The 20,425-nt window shown below is 51.9% G+C and overlaps 1 protein-coding gene across 1 annotated transcript; it reads right to left on the bottom strand.

Annotated features, from left to right (window-relative positions):
• Positions 1-2,178: 2,178 nt before the first annotated feature.
• LOC122382941 lies at positions 2,179-15,070 on the bottom strand. Its single transcript, XM_043368912.1, has 6 exons — positions 14,852-15,070; positions 14,246-14,374; positions 13,812-13,922; positions 5,660-5,906; positions 3,740-5,458; positions 2,179-3,518 (listed from the first exon to the last, which is right to left on the bottom strand). Exons 1-6 carry the CDS (start codon positions 15,015-15,017, stop codon positions 2,642-2,644), a joined length of 3,249 nt encoding a protein of 1,082 aa, XP_043224847.1. The 5' UTR covers positions 15,018-15,070; the 3' UTR covers positions 2,179-2,641.
• Positions 15,071-20,425: the final 5,355 nt, after the last annotated feature.

Raw genomic sequence — 20,425 nt, 5'->3', positions numbered from 1 at the left:
CTCGATAGAGCACTTCATGGGCCGGATAAATCCGTTATCCACGGATAAATCCGCGGACCGGATAGGATTGGATTCTAAATTTGTTAAAAAAGAACGGATATGGGCGGGCCGGATTTGGGAATTGAAGGTTGAACCCGGATCAAAACGGATCAAAATTTTAACATTCAACATTGAAGTTAAAAATTAACCTAATGTGTTAAGCGGCAGCAGAGGTTTGATTAACCCTCGCATGTGTGCGGCGTTTGCCAGCTTCTAATGTGTAGGGGGGGGGGGTCGGTTGGACCCCCCCCCCCTTGCCGTTTGGCCCCTGATCGAGCTAGAGCTTCGCGGAAAAAACGAGCGTGTTGCCCGTGACGAGAGGAAGCCGATGATACCCAATTTTAAGGTCCTAGGTCATTGGTTGACCTTCCAGGTCAGGTCAATGACCCAAAGTCGGGAAAATCGGGACCTGTTAGAAAGTTGTAAAGTGTGGCTGCTAAGGGGTTTTTCGGGGTGCTGATCACGAATATCGTGTTAGTTTTGATCACAGATGATGTCTTGAAGCATTTAGACCAGGTCGGGTCAGGTCAGGTCAGGTCAACCAGTAGGCGTCGTGACGGGTATTCGTAGTACGTGTCAACCGCCTCTGACAGCTTCGTAACATGTTACAAAGTCACCAAAACTACTTCGTAAATGTTCAAATGGTTGCTAAATTCGAATTCAGCTCCAAAAACTAGCCTAGAAACATGTAAAACTCGAAAAAGTGACCCGAGGTCACCCGAGGTCACCAAAGGTCAATGACCTGACCTGACCTTCAGGTGACCTTGACACACACGGGAGTAACATCAAATCACATGTTTGAACGTTTGAAACCACGAAAAGCTTGCAAACACGCGGCTAGTGCGAGCCGACATACGCGAAATCGCGATTCCGGCCAAACATGGTCTCGGAAAAGAGGTCACAGGTCAAAGGTCATTTGGGTCAGGGTCATGAAATTTTCAGGGTAGGTGTCAAATTGATCAATGCGAGGGTACTGAAAGTTTCGTCGCGATCGGCCGCTTTTTACGCGAGTTATTCGCGAAAAACCATGGGGGGGGGTCCATCCGACCCCCCCCCTACACATGCGAGGGTTAAAGTAATAGGCATCATTTTATGACACTCACTTGTCATAAGACTTGTATGGCTGTCTGGTCCCTTAGATTGACTTTGTTAGTCCAGTTTTGGGTGAAACCAGTTATTGGTGAAACGGATTATTACGGATATTTTTTGGAAGTTTGGCTGCAATACGGGCCATGGGTGGGCCGGATTCTGATATTCAAAGAAAGGCGGATAATGGGCGGATCTGGATATGACTTGCCGGATATGGGCCGGGCCGGATCCTAAAAAGCCTATCCGTGAAGTGCTCTAGCCCTCGACTGCATAGGTTGCGGTCAGATCCCAGCTGAGTTCCCGATTGGGCAGCGGTAAGACACCAGCTGGCCCGGCTGGGTCGGCGGCGAGCCCTCAGCTGGGTCGCGATCAGATCACAGCTGGGCCTGGCTCGCAGTCAGACGGCATGGTTTGGTCGGTGGTGAGTGCTCAGCTATAGATCGCAGTTAGGCGCCAGCTGGGTCTGCGCCCATTCGTCTCCGGCTGTGACACGGCTGCCGGGCGGTCTGACCGCCCCCGCAGTGACGTCCCCAGCGTCACTGACGGGCGGCTCCGGCCAACTGACGTCCCGGGGGCGGGTATAGATGATGGAGCGCCATCACTGCTGTTTTGGACCGGCCAGCAGGCCTCCGGGACTGACGGAGCACCATGATGAATGATCAATCACTTTCGGACGGGCACTGGGGTTGGGGGGTGGGGAGGGTGAGGGAACTGGTGTCAGGTGTGAGTGCTGGATTTAACGGAAGGAACGTGAGACGTATCGGTGAGCCTGACTAGTGGTGTTGGACCCACTGGGCCGTACCTTTTGCCGGCGAAATAATGCGTTGAGTTGGGATCACTGGCTGATGCAATTGAAAGCGAGTCGACCTCGCACCTATTGCTGTTGGATATTTTACTCATGTATTGATAATCTCCGGACAGCTTTTACGGCTGTATGTGCGTGTGTGCGATTAAAGTGGCAGAGAAATTATTTTGGCAAACCAAAGTCGGGCCTTTTTGTAGGAGTATTTCAGCGACAGCGTGTATGTTTACTTCTCAAACTCAGGGTTCAGTATTCGTTTTGTTCACACTTAGCACAATGGTACATCGTCATCAAGCAGCTTGGACATAATAACATGAATTAAACATTTCATTCTCGCTCACAAATAAGTATACAGTCAATCAATGTTATCTCTTCATGACCAACAGAAGCCTCATTTTACTGGCGTCAGATAATATAAGCAATCTCGTATTGCTCGTCTTAGGTAGGTACCCGTTGTCCATAAAGCATTTTACAATAGCACTGCGTCAGGCGCCTGCAACTTTTGCAACACTGAAGATGACCGACAGATCCATGCCGTTGTGATCAGCTGCTCAGCTCCCGACATTCGAGTGTGGTATGCGTAGGCTCGCGGTCCCTGCCGTGCACCAGTGTCCAATGTCTATTGCTGCGTGCCGTGTTCTCGTGTCATTTAGTGCTTCAGTCGGTCAGTCAGCCAGGCAAGAAGGCATGCTAGGCGGACTGCAGCGCCGCCTACATCTCCGTGGTGGAGGGATACTTGTTTTCCGAGTGCACGGACGCCGTCTCGGCCTCCCCGATACTGACCGAGTCGTCCGACTGGAACGCCCGGTTCCGCTGACCCCCTGGCGGCGGCGGCTGGAACTCGTGGTTCGCCCGGCCGCCGCCAGTGGTGTCCGTGACGTCGGCCGACAGGGACCGCTGGTGTGCGCCGCCCTCTGTCCGGGTCGCCGGCCCGTCCATGTGGTGCAGGCTGATGGCCTCGTTGAGCTCCACGGTGTCCCTCCGGTGTCGCGGCTGGCGGATGGCGGCCGCCTGCGCCAGGGCCGAGGCGCTGCGCGGCTGATAGCGCTGCAGGTGCGCCGTCGACTCACCGAGCGCCGAGGCACTGCGGTCGCGGTAGCGGCGCAGGTGCGGCAGCGCGCCCAGGCCGCTTACCTCGCGGGTGATGAGCAGCACGCGCGGCACGTGCACCACCACCAGTGACAGGCTGGCCAGCACCACCAGGCCGAGACAGAGCTGCGGCGCGGCCGAGTCGCTGTCCAGCAGCGGCACGCCCAAGTAGTAGAGCGTCAGCGCGCCCGACCACAGCAGCACGGCCAGACATGTGTAGACGGCCGTCAGCGGGCCCTCGCAGTAGTTGCGGCCGCACAGCGCAACCCACGGGTTCAGCACGAACTGGAGCACCTGCAGCAGCAGCACGTAGCCGAGCGCGGCCAGCTGCTGCTGCGGCGAGTGGTGGCAGCGCGCCGGCTGCGGCTGCGGGCCGCCGGTGTCGCTGGCGGCCGACCACTGCAGCGTCAGCAGCCGCTCCGTGGACATCCCCACCTGCACCAGGAAGATGAAGAAGCACAGCGTGCTCTGCAGCATACCGCTTACGTGGCCAAAGTCCCTGCGACAACAAAAAGACAGGATAGGTGTCCGACGGTGTAATCATGCTGCTGAGGCTATACGAAATAATATTTGGGTAGGCTTTGGTGGCGAAACAGAAACAGAATAACAGATCCTCACAGCTCATCTGAACTATTTCAAACGGTCATCTTATCCCCTTTCCACCAGAGCGCAGAGACCCATCCCATGCCAAAATCGCAAAAAGACCCTCCCCTCACTGACCCTCGTGTGGTGTGCGCGGCCGCCAGGCAGAGCGCCCTGCTGAGCAGCACAGAGAGCGGCGCGGCCAGTCCCAGGGCGGGCGCCTGCAGTCGCAGGGCGCACACCAGTCGGCCGCGGCGCAGGAAGAAGGGTACAGTGGCGGCGTACTGGAGCAGCGTGGCGGCCACGAGCAGCGCCATCCAGCCCTGGCCGTGCTCCAGCCGGCGGCAGCTGGCCGCCCAGTAGAAGCACAGGAAGCAGAGGCAGGCCAGCGCGCCGACGGCTGCCAGCGTGGCCAGCACGGTGGTCCACACGCCGACCCGCCAGCGCACCGGCTGGGTGAACAGCGCCGGGCAGGGCTCCGGCGCGGCCGGGCCGGCCGGCGGCGGCAGCGCGGCCTCCGCGGAGAGGTGCAGGTGGCCGCCGGACCGCCAGCCGACCGGGCGCGCCCCGCCGCCACCCGCTAGGTACACGGTGATGTTCTCCGGGACCAGAGTCAGGTCCAGGCCGGCCACAAACTCCTGTCCCAGGTCCGAGTAAGTGTCGGCAGCGCGCCGCAGCGCCGCCGCCGCGTCACAGCCGGCCTCCGGACAGAGCCGCATCAGCTGCAGCTGCACCGTGCGCGCGTAGTTGTAGACGAGGCGGACCGCGTGGACGGCGGCCGGGTTGGGCACGAAGGGCGGAGGGAGCGCGGTGGGCGGCGCGGTCAGCTCCCCCGTCACGGGCAGCGTGCTGGAACTGAGTGGAGCGGTGCTCTGTGCGCCGAGACTCGCTGTGGTGGTGTCGGTGGGAGACGGCGGGTCCTGGGTCCGAGCAGAAGGGACAGGATGGGAAATGGTAGTCCGGTCTGCCGTCTCGGACGGTGAGCTTTCTGAGTTGGATACCGAGTCCAGAGTCGTGGGACGGGTAGTGGTGGTGTAGCTCTCTGCAGTGATTGTGGAGCTCTCATTAGTTTGAGTCGTCTTGAGTGGATTCGTAGTACTCGAAGCTTCATCGCCGTCTGTGCCCGCCCCGTGAGTTTCGATGCTTGGAGGCTTCATCGATGTGGGAGCCGATTCCGTGGCTTCAAAGCTATCCATTTCTATGCCTGCATCGGCAGAAGTCTCATGAACTTCAGCAGTGGTGTTCGCTGGAACGTATTTAGTGCTGGTTTCCCTTGGCAGTGTCGTCATAGTTTCAGTGTCCAAAACCTCCTCTTCGGAGGAAACGGACGGCACAGATTCAGTGCTTTCCAACTCTTCTTCTTGTACGCTTGACCGCGAATCACCATACATTTCCGCAGCTTCCTCACTGGAGTATTCTTTTGCCTCTAGACCGTCTGTTGTCCCTTCTCCAGGTTCCGTCGTCCACTCACGGACGTGACGGCTCAGTTTATCCATCACCGGCCACAGCCTCTCCACTGGCTCTGCCACACTCATCGCGCTCTCCTCTGTCGTCACTTCACCTCTCCATCCCACCCCGGCCGGTGCGGTGACCCAGCCGTCACTCACGACAGCCTCCCACGCCCCGGTGTCCGCCGCCGACCCTCTGAGCGCCTCAGTGAGCTCAGCCACCTCCGCAGCGGCGTCGAACGCCACCAGGGCGCCCTCGGGCACGTGACGCAGCTGCCCGGGCCGCTGCAGGCCCAGCACACAGCGCAGCCGGCCGAGCTGGCGCAGCTGCAGCTGGCTCAGCTCGAACGAGCCCACCAGACAGCTGCCGTCGGCCAGAGACGAGAGCTCTGAGAACGCCTCCAGCTGGCTGGGGACGGAGAGGGGAAGGGGAGGTCAGTGAACGAAGGAGCAGGGTAAGCGGTAGTGTGTACTTCGTTATTAAAAAACGGTTTTATTCCTGAAGCTTTGTGTTGCAGCAACATCACATTACGTCTGAACATACAGAGAAATTTATCAGTTGTGAACACTAGCAGCCACCAGTTGGGCGGCAGCTGTGCCGGCTACTGACCGTCCTGTGACGGTGACCCAGCGCGTCACACAGAGCCCCAGGTACTCGAGCCGCTCCACCAGGCCGGCGGCCCGCCCGCCGCGGTCGTCGGTGACCACGGTGACCGCTGTCCAGCCGAGCGCTGCCGCCAGGTCGGCCAGGGTCTCCGCCAGGGCGGCGCCACCGGCGGCCGGCACCACGGCACGCGTCACCGGCAGCTCGGCCAGCAGCGCCTCGGCGGCCACCGGGAGGGTAGGTGATAGAAACCCTGAGGGATTGGGGTCAGGTCACCGGCAGTGCGGGAGACAGAAACCCTGAGACACAGAGGTCAGGTCAGGTTACCGGCAGGGTAGGTGACAGAAAACCTGAGACGCAGAGGTCAGGTCAGGTTACCGGGAGTAGGACAGAACCCTGCAACATAAGGATAAAATAAGGTCAGTTTGGTCGTTAACGAGGCGTGGGGGGTCACCGATAGGGTAGGGGATAGAGACTGGGGCAATAGGCAGAGGCAGCAGGTGAGGTTATTGTCAAGTCCGGCCACGCCTCATGACTCGGCAAACACTGTCATTTGGAGAAGGAACATCTGATTTTTTGTTGTTGAAATTTTGTTCGAATGACTGTTGTCCTATTATCACTAAGATTATCCCCGGTGAGTCGGATGGTGGCATGGTTGTTGTGTTGGCCCTGTGTTATTCGCAACAAGCGCGGCTTTTTGGTGTACAAACTACATACAGTAAGTAGTAACTAGATCGAAGCTCACGATTACCTTGTGGGTCCACCTGTCAAGGGAATTGAAAACGACCCAGCTCCGTTTAGTCATTCAACAAATGACGCTAAAAGTATCAACGCCTGCATCTAGGCTGTGCCGCATGTCCCGAATCAGTTCAGTTAGCTGTCGACAGATGTCGCTAGTAGTGTTGACGCCTGCATCTAGGCTGTGCCGTAAGTCTCGAAGGCGCGGACGACGCTCGAAAGTTATTATGCAACGGTGGCCGGTGGCGCTGACGTGAGCTGGCGACTCTGCCGTAAAAACAGAAAGGCTACACTAGAGCATCTGCCCTAGTAGGGGAGAGTGGGGTAATTTGGCCGCTTTTTTTAGAAAACGATGTAACTAAAAATCGACCACACATTTCTGCATTTTCTCAACGCTGACAGGTGTGGCATACATTTTACTTTCTTGGACAGTAAACTTGAAATGATTGAGTAACTACTTATATTGAAATTGTGGCGTATTACAAAGGTCTGCAAAGCGGCCAAATTGCCCCGCTAGCAGGGTTATTTGGCCGGGGGTGTGGGGCAATTTGGCCGGTGTTAGTTTGAGGCCATGATTTTTGTAATAGGCGAGTCAGCTTCACATTCAGCAATGACGTGTGTCCTGCGACGCATTTGAAGCATTTTGGAGGTTGACTCAGCCGTCACAGAGGTCGAAAATAGTGAAAATAGCGGCTCTAGATGCGATGACAGTTTTTTACGAATAACTTTTGAAGTAATCAAGGTAGGCCAAAACTAAAAGTACCATCGTAATTCTCTCGTCATTCCGCATCGAAACATGTATGTGTTGACCTCGAGCGGTCAAGGTCAAAGGTTGGCTTCAGGTCACGTTACCTCAGTTCGCTTGACCTCAAGGTTACGTGAGTTCAAGGTCATCATGTATATCATTCGATGCGCCTTGACGAGATGAACACAATGAGACCTCTTGCGCGGCTGTATCTTTTTTCTATAAGTATTTATTAGCAAAAAAGCGTTAGGTAACCTTTGATGACGTCACATGCCCTTACAGCTGTCCAATAGGAAATATGGCATCAAGGTAGTCAAAGCTGGTCATGAATTATGTTCTTTATGGTATAATTGACCATGACAACTCGGCTGTCCCAGCATAGTGACTATCACTATGAGCGCACCGGCCAAGTTGCCCCGCTAGTCCCGGCCAAATAACCCCACATTGCCATTCTGAAAATTTTTGTCTATAAAGTCGTCATGTCATGGCTGTACAGAACTAGATGAAATTGCTCTTGGAAGTTTGGAACCGCTGAACATCCTCAAAAATGGCGCTATAATGTTGGAATTCGTTTACAGCCCAAATACTACATGTTATACAAATTTTTAAACGGAAGTAAAAGTTACCATTTTCTAACGTAATTCACCTTTTATTAATTTTGAATAAAACTAAGAGGGGGAAAGTTTTGACATTTGTTCTCGAGCTAGTTCTGCCGATGACAAATGAATAGAGACTTAAGTTGTTTCATTCACTTTTATCAGCTCTCGTACAGGTGGGGGCGGCCAATTTACACCACCGGCCAAATTACCCCACTCTCCCCTACACAGACTTCTCTATATAGAGAAGTCTGTGCCACTGCCTAGTACAGGGTGGACCAAAAAGGATGGAAACATTTTGAACTCGCATAAAATATGTGTTATTGCATGCAGGTGACTGAAAATGATATCAAACGAGAGTACATTTCGTGGAAATTCATAATGACATCTCTCTCATCTGCTTTCTCTCGTTTTCAGTCTCTCACAGCAAATGTTCGAAGAGGCCACTTTTGCGAGACAGGCAAAGAGCGGCCCGCCTGGCTGCTGACGCGATAGCCCGATGACACATGTCCGCTGGTTTGGCTCGCACAGACTTGGTGATCACTCTCTTCAGGTAACAGATGCCTTTAGAACCTTCCTTGTAGACCTGGCCTTGAGATGACACCACAGGAAAAAATCCATCGGGGTCAGGTCAGGTGATCAGACAGGCCAGTTCCAACAGGCACTGCGGGATATCAGCCGGTCACCAAAGTGGTTCGCGCTCCACTTGAGCGGTGTTTCGCGATGTGAGGAGGCGCACCATCTGGCTGGAATCACAGGAGGTCCATGAGACTGCCATACTTCTTTTGGGCTCACCTCAACAACTTCTTTAGCGTCGCTTGGTAGCGCTTTTGGTCGTCAGCCACGGTGTTGTCACTCCCATCCTCGAACCGAAGTGGAACTGGCCTGTCGTCTTCTCATCTGACCTATGGATTCATTTCCTGTGAAGTCATCTCAAGGGCCAGGTCTACAAGGAAGGTTATGTAGGCCTCTGTTATCTGAAGAGAGCGATCATCAAGGCTGTGCGAGTCATACCAGAGGACATGTGTCGTCGGGCTATCGCGTCAGCCGGCAGGCAGGCCGCTCTGTGCCTGTCTCGCAAATGTGGCCTCTTCGAACATTTGCTGTGAGAGACTGAAAACGAGAGAATGCAGATGAGAGAGACGTCATTGTGAATTTCCACGAAATGTTCTCTCGTTTGGTATCATTTTCAGTCTACTGCATGCAATAACACATATTTTATGCGAGTTTAAAATGTTTCCATCCTTTTTGGTCCACCCTGTACTATCGGTTGATTTTCTAGGTGAACGAGGAAGAGGTAGGTAGGTATAACATTGTCGCAATAACATTCCTAGGCATTTGTTATGCTTGATATTCAATTCAAACACTATTTCAATTGTTTGACGCTCGTAAGTTTACATCAAGAAAGACGTCGCTAGCGTAACACTAGTGCGCAGCTTTTTAGTGAGCATAAGCCCATGATTACCTATGCTCACTAAATTTTATTAGATGCTCACAGTCTCACTAGTGTCAAGTTGGCGACAAACCGTCTTTCCGATGCATACCTACTTACGAGCGTCAGACAAGGAACATCTAGCGCTGCATTGTCGTTTGCCTTTCACGTCTGTTGAAAATATACAACTAACAACCTTACAAGTTACAACATTCAAGAGTGGCAAGATGACTTTTTAAAGTCGTAAGGTAGGTACACTTTTAGCAAAAGTGGAACCATCGTAATACTTAGGTAGGTTGGTACAGTCGTGTACAGGTTGATGGTCCCCTACTCTTTATCCACCGGGTTCCTATGGCTCAGCATTGGCAGCAGCCGCCTGGTACCGGTAGGCTGTGCCGCATGACCCGAGAGTGAAGCGGCACAGTCTACCCACGCCGTTTGACATCGGCTCGGGTCGCCGGGTGGAGCGCTTTGTAGACCAGCTGTCACATCAGACCAGCGCGGGGGGAGGGGCTCGTCTCGGTGGTTGGCGTGGGCTGGGGAGTGGTGTGGGGCGTGTTGGTGGACCATGGGGGCTGGGCGGGTTGTGTGGTCACTTGCTGCATTGCACATTTTGCGTCGCTTAACCCGCGCCCTGATGGGGGGGGGCATTTTGGCCCCCCCCCCCTGTTGTTTTTCTTAAATAGCGAGAAAACGGCGGCGCGCAGCGCCGCCAAATTTTGGGTACCTTACCGGGCATCAATTTGACACCTTCACACAAAATTTCAAGTCACAGGTCACCTCAGGTCAGGAGTTATTGAGGTCAAACTGAGGTCATGTTCGAGCAAAAATGAGCAAAAAACATGACATCTTGAAACGCTCACCAATTCTACAGTTAACAAGCAATTTTAAAGTTCTTTATGTGGTTGTGTAGAGAAAAGACGGCGCTACAAAACTGCTATCTCAGATTTTCGAAATTTTGGGATTTTGAGCCCCAAAAATCAAAAAAATTGATTTTTTTAGAAAAACTCAAAAAATTTCCAAAAATATTTCGAATGTCGAAAAAAACCGGAATATATGTGATAGTCCCTGCGCTCTTCGATATACATACCAAATTTTAGATCGATACCTCTTTTTTTGGCCAAGTTATTGGGAAAAAACTGTTAAAAATTGATGACGTCAAATTTTTGAACTCAATTTTTAGCAGTTCTAGACCTCGTAGCGCAAAACGGAGACCACCATTTAGCTCCCCGTGACGAGCTGCATCGAATCGATACCCATTTTATGCAAAAATATCAACTTTGAAATTTGACCTAATTTGACCTGACCTTGACCTGACCTTGACCTGACCTTGACCAAAACGTGACCTAAGCTGGCCCTAAAGTCTGTCTGACCCACATAATCGCATTTGTCATGTAAAATGGACCATAAAACATGTATCACACGACACTTTCAAATTGTGACCCCCCAGTGACCTGACCTCTGTGACCTGACCTGGTATCAGTGACCTCAAATAGCAAAATATGTGTTTGAAGAACATTTCTCCATCGATGATTTTCAATGAAATGCATTTTACTCGATTTTACAACGCATTTCTTGAAATGCCTGTAAACGGTGAAAATTCGACCTTTGACCTGACCTGTGACGTCATCGGTTTGACCGAGGTCAATGAAATTGGGTCACAAGGTAGTTCCCCGCTGGGGCTATCCAACACCGTTTACCGCTTGTCGCTATGTTGCGTGGTTCTCGAGATCTGAGGGGGGGGGGCCAAAATGCCCCCCCCCATCAGACCGCGTTGCTCGGCAGACCCCATCTGGGCGCGGGTTAAAAATGGCATTCCTGTTTTTGCTAAGCACAATGCACGGAAGACCCAGAGAATATAATTTACTTGTGCATTGTGCAAAACGTGATTTGGCAAGGTATCGAGGCAACCATAGGTCTTGTGTCACACATATGCATGATATTTAGGCAATACGCTTATGAAAATGGTAGATTGATCGGATTGATCCTGGATGTCAATTCGTATGCTAAATGTCGACATGTAATAAATGAACGAACGAATGAATGAATCAATCAATCGACAATCGACATGTAGATATAAAACCGTATAAATGGCTCGCAACCACTAAAATCAAACCAGATCCTAACTCGGAAAAGCAGCCGGAGCCCCGATTAGGCTCGAACCGGGACTTCACGTTGAAAGTTTTGCCAATGATCCATCATCATTCCACCAAGCTAGAGCGACCGGCACCCGAAACCACAAAACATTCATTGACTTTGCTGCCGACCTCCCGGCCCCGCCGCCCGCCCGGCCAGACTTTGCCCCGGCCGTGGCCACCATCCGGTGTAGCTCAGCGTAGGAGTGCTAGACTGTCGAACTGACCGGTAGTGAGAGGCCCGGTTCGGGACGTTTCGCGTGCTGGATGTTTATTTCTGTGTCCGAGGCTATGCGATTAGTCCACTTTTCAGAAAGATTATTTGGTGACAGGTCTGTTTTCTTTCTTTGCTGCAATTCATGAGGAGACCGTATGGACCCTTACCTGTCCTTCCGCATCCCACTTGGGAGATGGGTGTTTGAACCCCCTGGGTTTTGTGAATATCTCTAAAGCGAATTTTTGGAGGGTGGATTACGATCGGTTCTATGCGACAAGTGACCACACACACCCAGCCCCAGGTCCGCTCACTCCCTCCCCACATCACCCCCGCCCCACACCACACTCCAGCCCGCCTCATCCACCGAGCCGAGCTAAATAGACAGGCCTGACCTTTACCCCCCCTCCCCCCAGCCGGTGTAACGCAGCGTCCGGTCAAATCGCTCTACCAGGCGACCCGAGCCGGTGTCATACAGTGTGGGTACTGGGTAGGCTGTGCCGCTTCACTCTCGGGTCATGCGGCACAGCCTACCGGTATCAGGCGGCTGCTGCCAATGCTGAGCCATAGGAACCCGGTGGATAAAGAGTAGGGGACCATCAACCTGTACACGACTGTACTACCTCTACCTACACAACATGCATATTGTATTCGGCCATAAGATGTGTCTTGCCATTTCTTGGCGACATCTATTTCGGTGGTTTGCTGTCAGCTATAACTGTTGTTTCAGTAACATGGGCGTTAACCCTCGCCCTGGCAGGGGGGGGGGGTCGATGCGACCCCCCCCTAAGGTTTTTCGAAGATAGCGTAAAAACGGCGGCGCGCAGCGCCGCCAAATTTGGCACAGCCTATGGGGCAACCTTTTTACATATGACCTGAAAATTTCAGGTCCGGGTGACCTTAGGTCAGGTCACCAGGTCAGAAAAACCGGTACAAGGTCATGGTCAAATTTCAAATTTCTTTTTGCACCTGTCCAACTCACAGTTTTGCACTGATTTCCTTCAAACTTTCAGGATGTGCTAAGTTCACCGAGTTGTATAACATATAGTTCGGGTTTTTTTAGGTCACTGACCTGAGGTCAGTTAGAGGTCATTACGTCGTAATGTTAAGCCTATGGGAAAATACTAAATTCGGAAAATACTGGAGATATCCGCTTCGTTCTATCACTTTTGCGCTTTGAAACCACAGTACTTAACAGCAGGTCACTTGGTGCTTCTTTGTTTGGTGTACTTATCCATGGGTCAGGTCAAATGAGGTCAACTGAGGTCAAATGACGTTTTTTGCCAATAACTTGGCACATAATGACGCTAGAGCTTAAAAATGGTACCATTGTGTTCCTGGTGATCAGCCGAATCGAATGATATGCGATATGATGCAATTTGGTTAACTTTAACTTAATTTATTAATTTAAGTTTACTTAAAATTTAAGAAAAACTTTAAGTACACTTAAGCTAGATAAAAAGTACATCATTCGACGCGCCTTGACGTGCTGAGTTCACTGGTGCTTTTCTTTTTGCTCTATCTTAATTAGATCAAAAGTTATAAGCGAAAAACTTTTGACCTGCTTTTAGCGAAATTTTTACATTTATACCCCCCAAAACCCCCCTAAATATTGACCTAGAGCAACCAAATTTGCACAGGGGCGAGAACTCCAGGGGGCCCACCTACCTGCCGAATTTGGTGTTTCTAGGTGCCATAGGAGCCAATCGCGAGGGGGGGGTCGCATCGACCCCCCCTGCCAGGCCGTGTTATGAAAAATGCCCTGCCAGGGCGAGGGTTAAAAGTAGTCCAATAACCAATCAGCAAATAGCGGTGTGGGCGTCAGAGCAGCAGCGGGCTGGAATCGCGTGACTGACTGTGGCGGCCACCACGGCCCGGCACCACGGCTGTGTGACGCACCGTTCGGCAGAGGGTACCTATGGACGGGGGGCGGTGTCGGCCCAACTGTCCGTGTCAGAGACCGGCCGATTGTCCTGCACGGCCCACTCGGCGCTCAGAGGACACTCGGCACTCGCGGCCGGCGTCTAGAGGGCACGGCAGACGGCAGTGTGACACTGGACGTCTAGGGGACATGGCTGTCCGTACGACAGTCGGCGCCCAGAGAACACAAGTGACGGATCGGACGGATCGCTAACGCGCCGAACACGACAAAAGAGAATACAAATACGAAGAGAGAGAGAGAGAGAGAGAGAGAGAGAGAGAGAGAGAGAGAGAGAGAGAGAGAGAGAGAGAGAGAGAGAGAGAGAGAGAGAGAGAGAGAGAGAGAGAGAGGGGGGGGGGAATAAGCGGCCTGCCCACCTGCGAACGCTCCCTCGACGCAGGCCGGGTCGGCGCCATCCGTGTAGGCCTGTGTGGTGATGACCGTGGCCAAAGACGAGGAGGTCGTGCAGATCGGGTACGAGCGGAGACCTGGCACAAGGGGAGAGGTCACCGCGGGGTCGCCACAGGTCACCGTGGGGTCACCGTGGCCAGAGACCTGGGGACCCGTCACAGACGGAGAGGGGACGCCGTGGGGCACTTTGACCGAAGCATCGCGTCCGTATATGTGAGAGTTTATTACGCGTGACTATTACACCTATTGACCTCATATTGTTTTATGAATCCTAGTTTTACCCATGTTTCACTAATCTTTGCTAGTTTCTTGGAATAGGAGGTTTCCAATGACACGCTACCACTGCAATTGTTACCCTGAGAACGCCTGCAGGTCACACTGAGCACGCCCGGGTACGTACCGAGCACGCCGGCCTGGAGCACGCCGCGCGCGTTGACCCGTCGGACGGCCCACTCGGCGGCCACCTCCAGCTGGCGGGCGAACGGGCCGACGGACGTGCAGTCGTCGCCGCCCAGGTACGGAAACAGACCTGCGGCGGACGATGGACGGGCGTCACACATAGTACAATACAGCCGCCGCCCAGGTACGGAAACAGGCCTGCGGGCTGCGGCGGCCGACGGACGGCCGTCACAGATAGGTACCCACACTGTACCTATTACAGCCAGTACCCACGGCACAGCGGGCGGCGCAACCGAGGCTGTCCTGGTAGTGACATGTTTAGCAGCAGGGCAGATGTAATAAAATTGTGTAAACCTTTACAACGAATTAACCTTTGGCCCATAGGCATTTTAGCATATGATGCAGCGTATGTTTCCATTGTTTTGGATTTTAAAAAGGATATGCAAATTTGCTAAGGGCAGGACACGAATGACTAAGGTATTTTTGGGTGGAGGACAAAGTGTGACAATCGGTGTCAAAAGAAATCTCTCTTAGGAGCTACCAGGGAGCATTGCTTTTCCCCGGACCTGTGCCACGTGCTGTGCGAGCGTTGACGAATGATAATCACCATTTATGACGAGGTCACCAGACACGAGGCTGTCACCGGCCCGGCACCTGTCCCTCTCCGCCGCGCCTGGCACCAGCACTGTCACCAACACCAACACCAGCACCAGCCACCTGGCAGGACCAGCCACCACCGGGCGTCGGGTGGCCCCGCGGCGGGGCGGCACCATCGCGGCGTGGCGCGGCCGACACACCCAGGGCCGGCTGCACCGCACCCGGGCGCGGCCGGTGCCGCTCTGCTGCCCCCGGTGGCCTATTCTCCCACACACCGGCCCCCTCTGCCCCTCCCGGCCCCTCCCGGCCGGTCTCATCACAGCACCAAACGGCCAATCCCATTACGGGCATTGATTTTGGAAATCCCGCGTCGGCCGGCGCCGCTCGACCGGCGCCCGGTGACAGCCGCTGACAGCAGGTGACAGTCGCCGTGTGACGGCTGTCATCGGCTCAGACAGCTCGGCAGCAGAGGCAGCCGAGCTGATCCAATGTGAAGCCCCACTGTGCACGGAATCGTCACGCCCTGTGCAGCCAGACGGCTAGCATAGCCCTAAAATCAGATCGTTTACCAACCATTGATCATCAATGCTACGCATATGAGCTGTGCGTACCAGACTAGGATGGACGACGAGAGTTTTCCCCACATTGGATGTTTCGTGTGTTCCCGAGACCTCGAGAATTGTTTGTCGCCCTTGTTATATAGGTATGCGTGACGCTTCGTATTTCGTAAGCTATAGGCATCAAGTTCGGTGTTAAAAGTTATCTGCCACGCCACTACGTCACGTCTTTAGTTTTACATACGGCAGAGTTTGGGTGCACCCGGTCGTTCTACACGGAATAACTACCTACATTAGGCGCAGTTCAACTGACGGTTATCCTATCGCGCTGTGTCCGGAGCGGGAGCCGTCCCAGACCGGCCGTCGGCCGTCGGCTGTCGCAGCCAGCGCCCCTGGGGGGAAGGAAGCGGTGGGGAGGGGAGGGGCGACACCCGCTCGGCACGGGACCGTTCCCTCTTCACGCATTCGGTCCGTTTGTGCTGGCTCTGTGGCTGATTCGTCCAACTGGATCGACGCGACGGTTGAAATACATGCCATACCTTCAAGAGGTACACACTAATCACTATACCTACACACTACCCGTCGCTCCAGTAAACTACTCTACATACATTACATAGCCTTCCTGCTAAGTACGAGTGCCAGCATCGCACCCATTGTGCTACCCCGGTGCATTTAATTTTGATGAATCGGCTGTTAAATGTTCCGCGCTTATCGGAGGGTGTTCACAGGCACCGCACACTGCTGCGTGCGGTGTGTGCGGTACGTCCAGCAAGCGTGGGGGTAGGGGATGGGTAGGCGGTTCTGACGTCACGGCTGCGTGCGGTGGACGGTCCGCTGTGGCCAGTCCCGACCGGCCACAGCGATCGCTGTGTGCGGTGACGGAAGGCTGACGTAGGGACGCGGTGGGCGGAGCTTCGAGGCTGTGTGCGGTCCGACCGCACACAGGGTCCGTGAACAGCCCTCGGACAGTCCACCGCACGCAGCTGTGACGTCAGAGCCGCCTACTCATCCCCTACCCCCACGCCTGCTGCACACACTGCACACACCGCACGCAGCAGTGTGCGGTGCACGTGAACACTCCTTGGGAGACCATGAATAAACTCGATGTCTACCGTTCTCCTAAAGAATGTTGTGTTCCTGTATGTAATATGTATACAGTATGCGTAGGGGAGAGTGGTGCAGGAGGCCCCCCCTTAAGCTCAGTTGCTATTTTTAGACAACTGATAATATTTAAGAGCTAACGTGTGCATGCGCTGTGAGCATGCATCATTTTCCCATACATATTTGCATTCAAAATGAATCTAGGGGGTACACAAACCGTAAACTTTAACATTTTGGAAAAAGTTGCAAAAGGGCCTCTTACACTATGGGTATGGTAAGAAGCCCCCCCCCCTCGGGCGTTTAACAAGGCAAGTCGACTTGTAAAAGACGTTTTGCGAACACAGCTGCAAGGCCTTTTATTTCGAAAAGCTAAGCAAATACGGTGTTATCGAAACCAATAACACTTCCAAAGCGCTCGAACAATGCGAAAACTAGCACAACCAAACGCTGATGACCAACGAAAATTGTACCTTTTACCTCTAGAAAAAGAAACAGAAAAAAAGAAACAAAAACAAACTCCTTGAAAAAAGAATGCCACGCCTGCCGCAGGTGCAGGCGTTTTAGCATCGGGGGCGTTTTTATCGGGGGGGGGGGGGGGCGTTTTATAATCCTCGAAGGGAGGGCCTCTTAAAAAAATGCAGTGTTTTAACGTCACAATATTCATGGTTTATGAGACATTTGCAGAGCACCAGAACATGGTCTATTCTGAAGCTAACATGTGACAATTTCGATGAGATAAGATTGCATTTGATAGTCATTGTTTTTTCAGATATATAAGGGTGATAAAGATGCATATATCTAGCAAGTAAAGGGGCAAAAACAGAAACAGGCTTACCAAAAGTCGCTGCGACGCACCTGATACCTCAGGTTTCGTGAGTTGTTGTTTCAAGAGGGCTTCTGCTTTACAAGAACATTAAAAAATAAATAACATTATTGGTTTGGTAAAAAAAAGCGATGGGGCCTCTTACCGACCCTGGGCGTCTTACACGGATCTCCCCTACAATATGCATATCCACGTCCTTATCTGTGACTTGGTACATATATGCACAGATCAATTCACAATACACATCTGTTCTGATCACTATCCTCTGGCTGGCCACTGCCTCACACGTCTCCCGGTGCTCCCCCGTGCCACGCGCGCTCACTCATAACACAAGACGTTCGTCTTGTGTTGCCCGGTTTGGTATTTATTGGCTGAGAAAGTTGTGAAAATAACCTGAGTTTTCAACCCATCCGGCATTATTTGTGACTTGACCGTTAGTCAACAGGATCTATGTCAGACATAGCATTGTCCTTGTGGCTTGTTAGTTGTTGAACCGTCTGCAGTAGGTAGGTAGGTATGTACCTGAGCGCTGCAGTGGCATTCATATCGAAAGGCGAGTTTGGGTGAGACCTTACTGCGAACACTCCGATGTAACTGCAAGTAGCCGATCGGTACCGTGGCGTGGCCGGTGGCGTAAGACGAAACCTAAAGTGATATTTGAATGCGTACCTACTAATTGACCACCGCGTTCACAGCCGCTACGCTCCTTCGGCAAGAACTCTGTTCCTCAGAGAAACTCAGCAGTGCTGTGTCCTGCATGCTTCATGGAACGCCTCTCGTGTGCTGTTGTTTGTGTGGGTTTCGACGTCGTGACTAACGCAAGGCCCTATACAGACTCACGTGCACTGCAGAGCGCAGTGTAGCGTTATTGTAGTCTATGTCTGTATGGTGGCGACATCTATTTAGCGGAGAAAATGGCTTGCCATGTGGCGTCATCTAGAATGAGGGTAAACAATAGACGCGTTTACATAGGGTTTGTTGCAAGCTTATATCTCCGTCCGTGATGTTGCAAAAGATGCCAATGGTGCTGAACAATTTACAAAATGATCCCCTCTAAATATTTGAAGACCACTGCATCGAAATTATCGCCAAATTAACGAGCTAGAGCCTCGTCAAATACGCTATGGAAACCGGGTTAATTACACAAAAGTAAAAGAGTTGTCATGCATGGGATGTTTTCCATCAAAATAGACTGTAATTTAGAATAAGTGCTTTTTCATTGATATGAATAGCAAAAAAATTGTCAATCAGTTGAGCTGTTGCATGACTTTCGAAACCTGCAGGATTCACGTGCATAAAGTTGCATTATATTCACATTCAGATTCGCGTGCACATTCGCGGACCCCTCAGATTTGGCTCAAAATTGCATAGCCTATAGATTTCGAGCTCCTGATTGCGAAAATCATGTTTTTATTTCACGCCGTCAAGTGGTTCTCAAAATATTCACATTTGTATTACTGCTAACATATTCTGGAACGTAACCCTTATTGGAAAAATCGGACCCCACCAAACTTCTCAAAAACTCCTGAGATGAGGTAAACATAAGCGCTGATCCCAAAAACTAATTTTTACTTAACGCCGTCCCATAGTTTTCTCAGGGTGAGTATCTAAAGTTCAAGGTCGTTCAAGGTCAAGTGCCTTTTCTCACCTTTTGGCGCTAATTGACACGTGACAGCTTTATATTTATGATGGACATTCGCACTACCTCCTACAAAAACCATATACCCAAATCCAAGGGGCGTTGCTGTACCAAAATGCAAAAAAAAGCGTCAAGACCTCTTTCATTCAGCTAACAGTTAAATACAAGGGATATTCGAATTTGCCACACATAAAGCAAATTTGTCGGACCTGGTCGGACCCCTCCGATATCGTTCAAAATCTCAGGAATGATGCTCCTTGACCTCCTGAACATGAAAATGGTACTCCCTTTGAACGCCGTCAAGAACTTTTCCAGATATACGCATCCATGCACATTCAAATTGCATAGGTGTTGCATATGCACGTTCGGCGGACCCCTCCGATTTCGTTCAAAATCTCAGGAATGATGCTCCTTGACCTCCTGAACATGAAAATGGTACTCCCTTTGAACGCCGTCAAGAACTTTTCCAGATATACGCATCCATGCACATTCAAATTGCCTAGGCGTTGCATATGCACGTTCGGCGGACCCCTCCGATTTCGTTCAAAATCTCAGGAATGATGCTCCTTGACCTCCTGAACATGAAAATGGTACTCCCTTTGAACGCCGTCAAGAACTTTTCCAGATATACGCATCCATGCACATTCAAATTGCCTAGGTGTTGCATATGCACGTTTGGCGGACCCCTCCGATTTCGTTCAAAATCTCAGGAATGATGCTCCTTGACCTCCTGAACATGAAAATGGTACTCCCTTTGAACGTCGTCAAGAACTTTTCCAGATATACGAATCCATGCACATTCAAATTGCCTAGGTGTTGCATATGCACGTTCGGCGGACCCCTCCGATTTCGTTCAAAATCTCAGGAATGATGCTCCTTGACCTCCTGAACATGAAAATGGTACTCCCTTTGAACGCCGTCAAGAATTTTTCCAGATATACGCATCCATGCACATTCAAATTGCCTAGGTGTAGTATATGCACGTTCGGCGGACCCCTCCGATTTCGTTCAAAATCTCAGGAATGATGTTCCTTGACCTCCTGAACATGAAAATGGTACTCCCTTTGAACGCCGTCAAGAACTTTTCCAGATATACGCATCCATGCACATTCAAATTGCCTAAGTGTTGCATATGCACGTTCGGCGGACCCCTCCGATTTTGTTCAAAATCTCAGGAATGATGCTCCTTGACCTCCTGAACATGAAAATGGTACTCCCTTTGAACGCCGTCAAGAACTTTTCCAGATATACGCATCCATGCACATTTAAATTGCCTAGGTGTTGCAAATGCACGTTCGGCGGACCCCTCCGATTTCGTTCAAAATATCAGGAATGATGCTCCTTGACCTCCTGAACATGAAAATAGTATCCCTTTGAACGCCGTCAAGAACTTTTCCAGATATACGCATCCATGCACAATGCACATTCAAATTGCCTAGGTGTTGCATATGCACGTTCGGCGGA

This window comes from Amphibalanus amphitrite, unplaced genomic scaffold, assembly GCF_019059575.1.
Source record: "Amphibalanus amphitrite isolate SeventyFive unplaced genomic scaffold, NRLGWU_Aamphi_draft 000151F_arrow, whole genome shotgun sequence".
Taxonomy (NCBI): Eukaryota; Metazoa; Arthropoda; class Thecostraca; order Balanomorpha; family Balanidae; genus Amphibalanus; species Amphibalanus amphitrite.
This window is presented reverse-complemented; position numbering and strand designations above follow the sequence as displayed.

Excerpts from the sequence above, each read along its gene's own strand:
- LOC122382941 (XM_043368912.1), bottom strand. The coding sequence starts at position 15,017 with ATGGTGCCGCCCCGCCGCGGGGCCACCCGACGCCCGGTGGTGGCTGGT. Across the intron at positions 5,907-13,811 it reads CGTCGAGGGAGCGTTCGCAG|GGTTTCTATCACCTACCCTC; the intron begins GTGGGCAGGCCG and ends CCAATCCCTCAG. Across the intron at positions 3,519-3,739 it reads GCCGCGCACACCACACGAGG|GGACTTTGGCCACGTAAGCG; the intron begins GTCAGTGAGGGG and ends TTGTTGTCGCAG.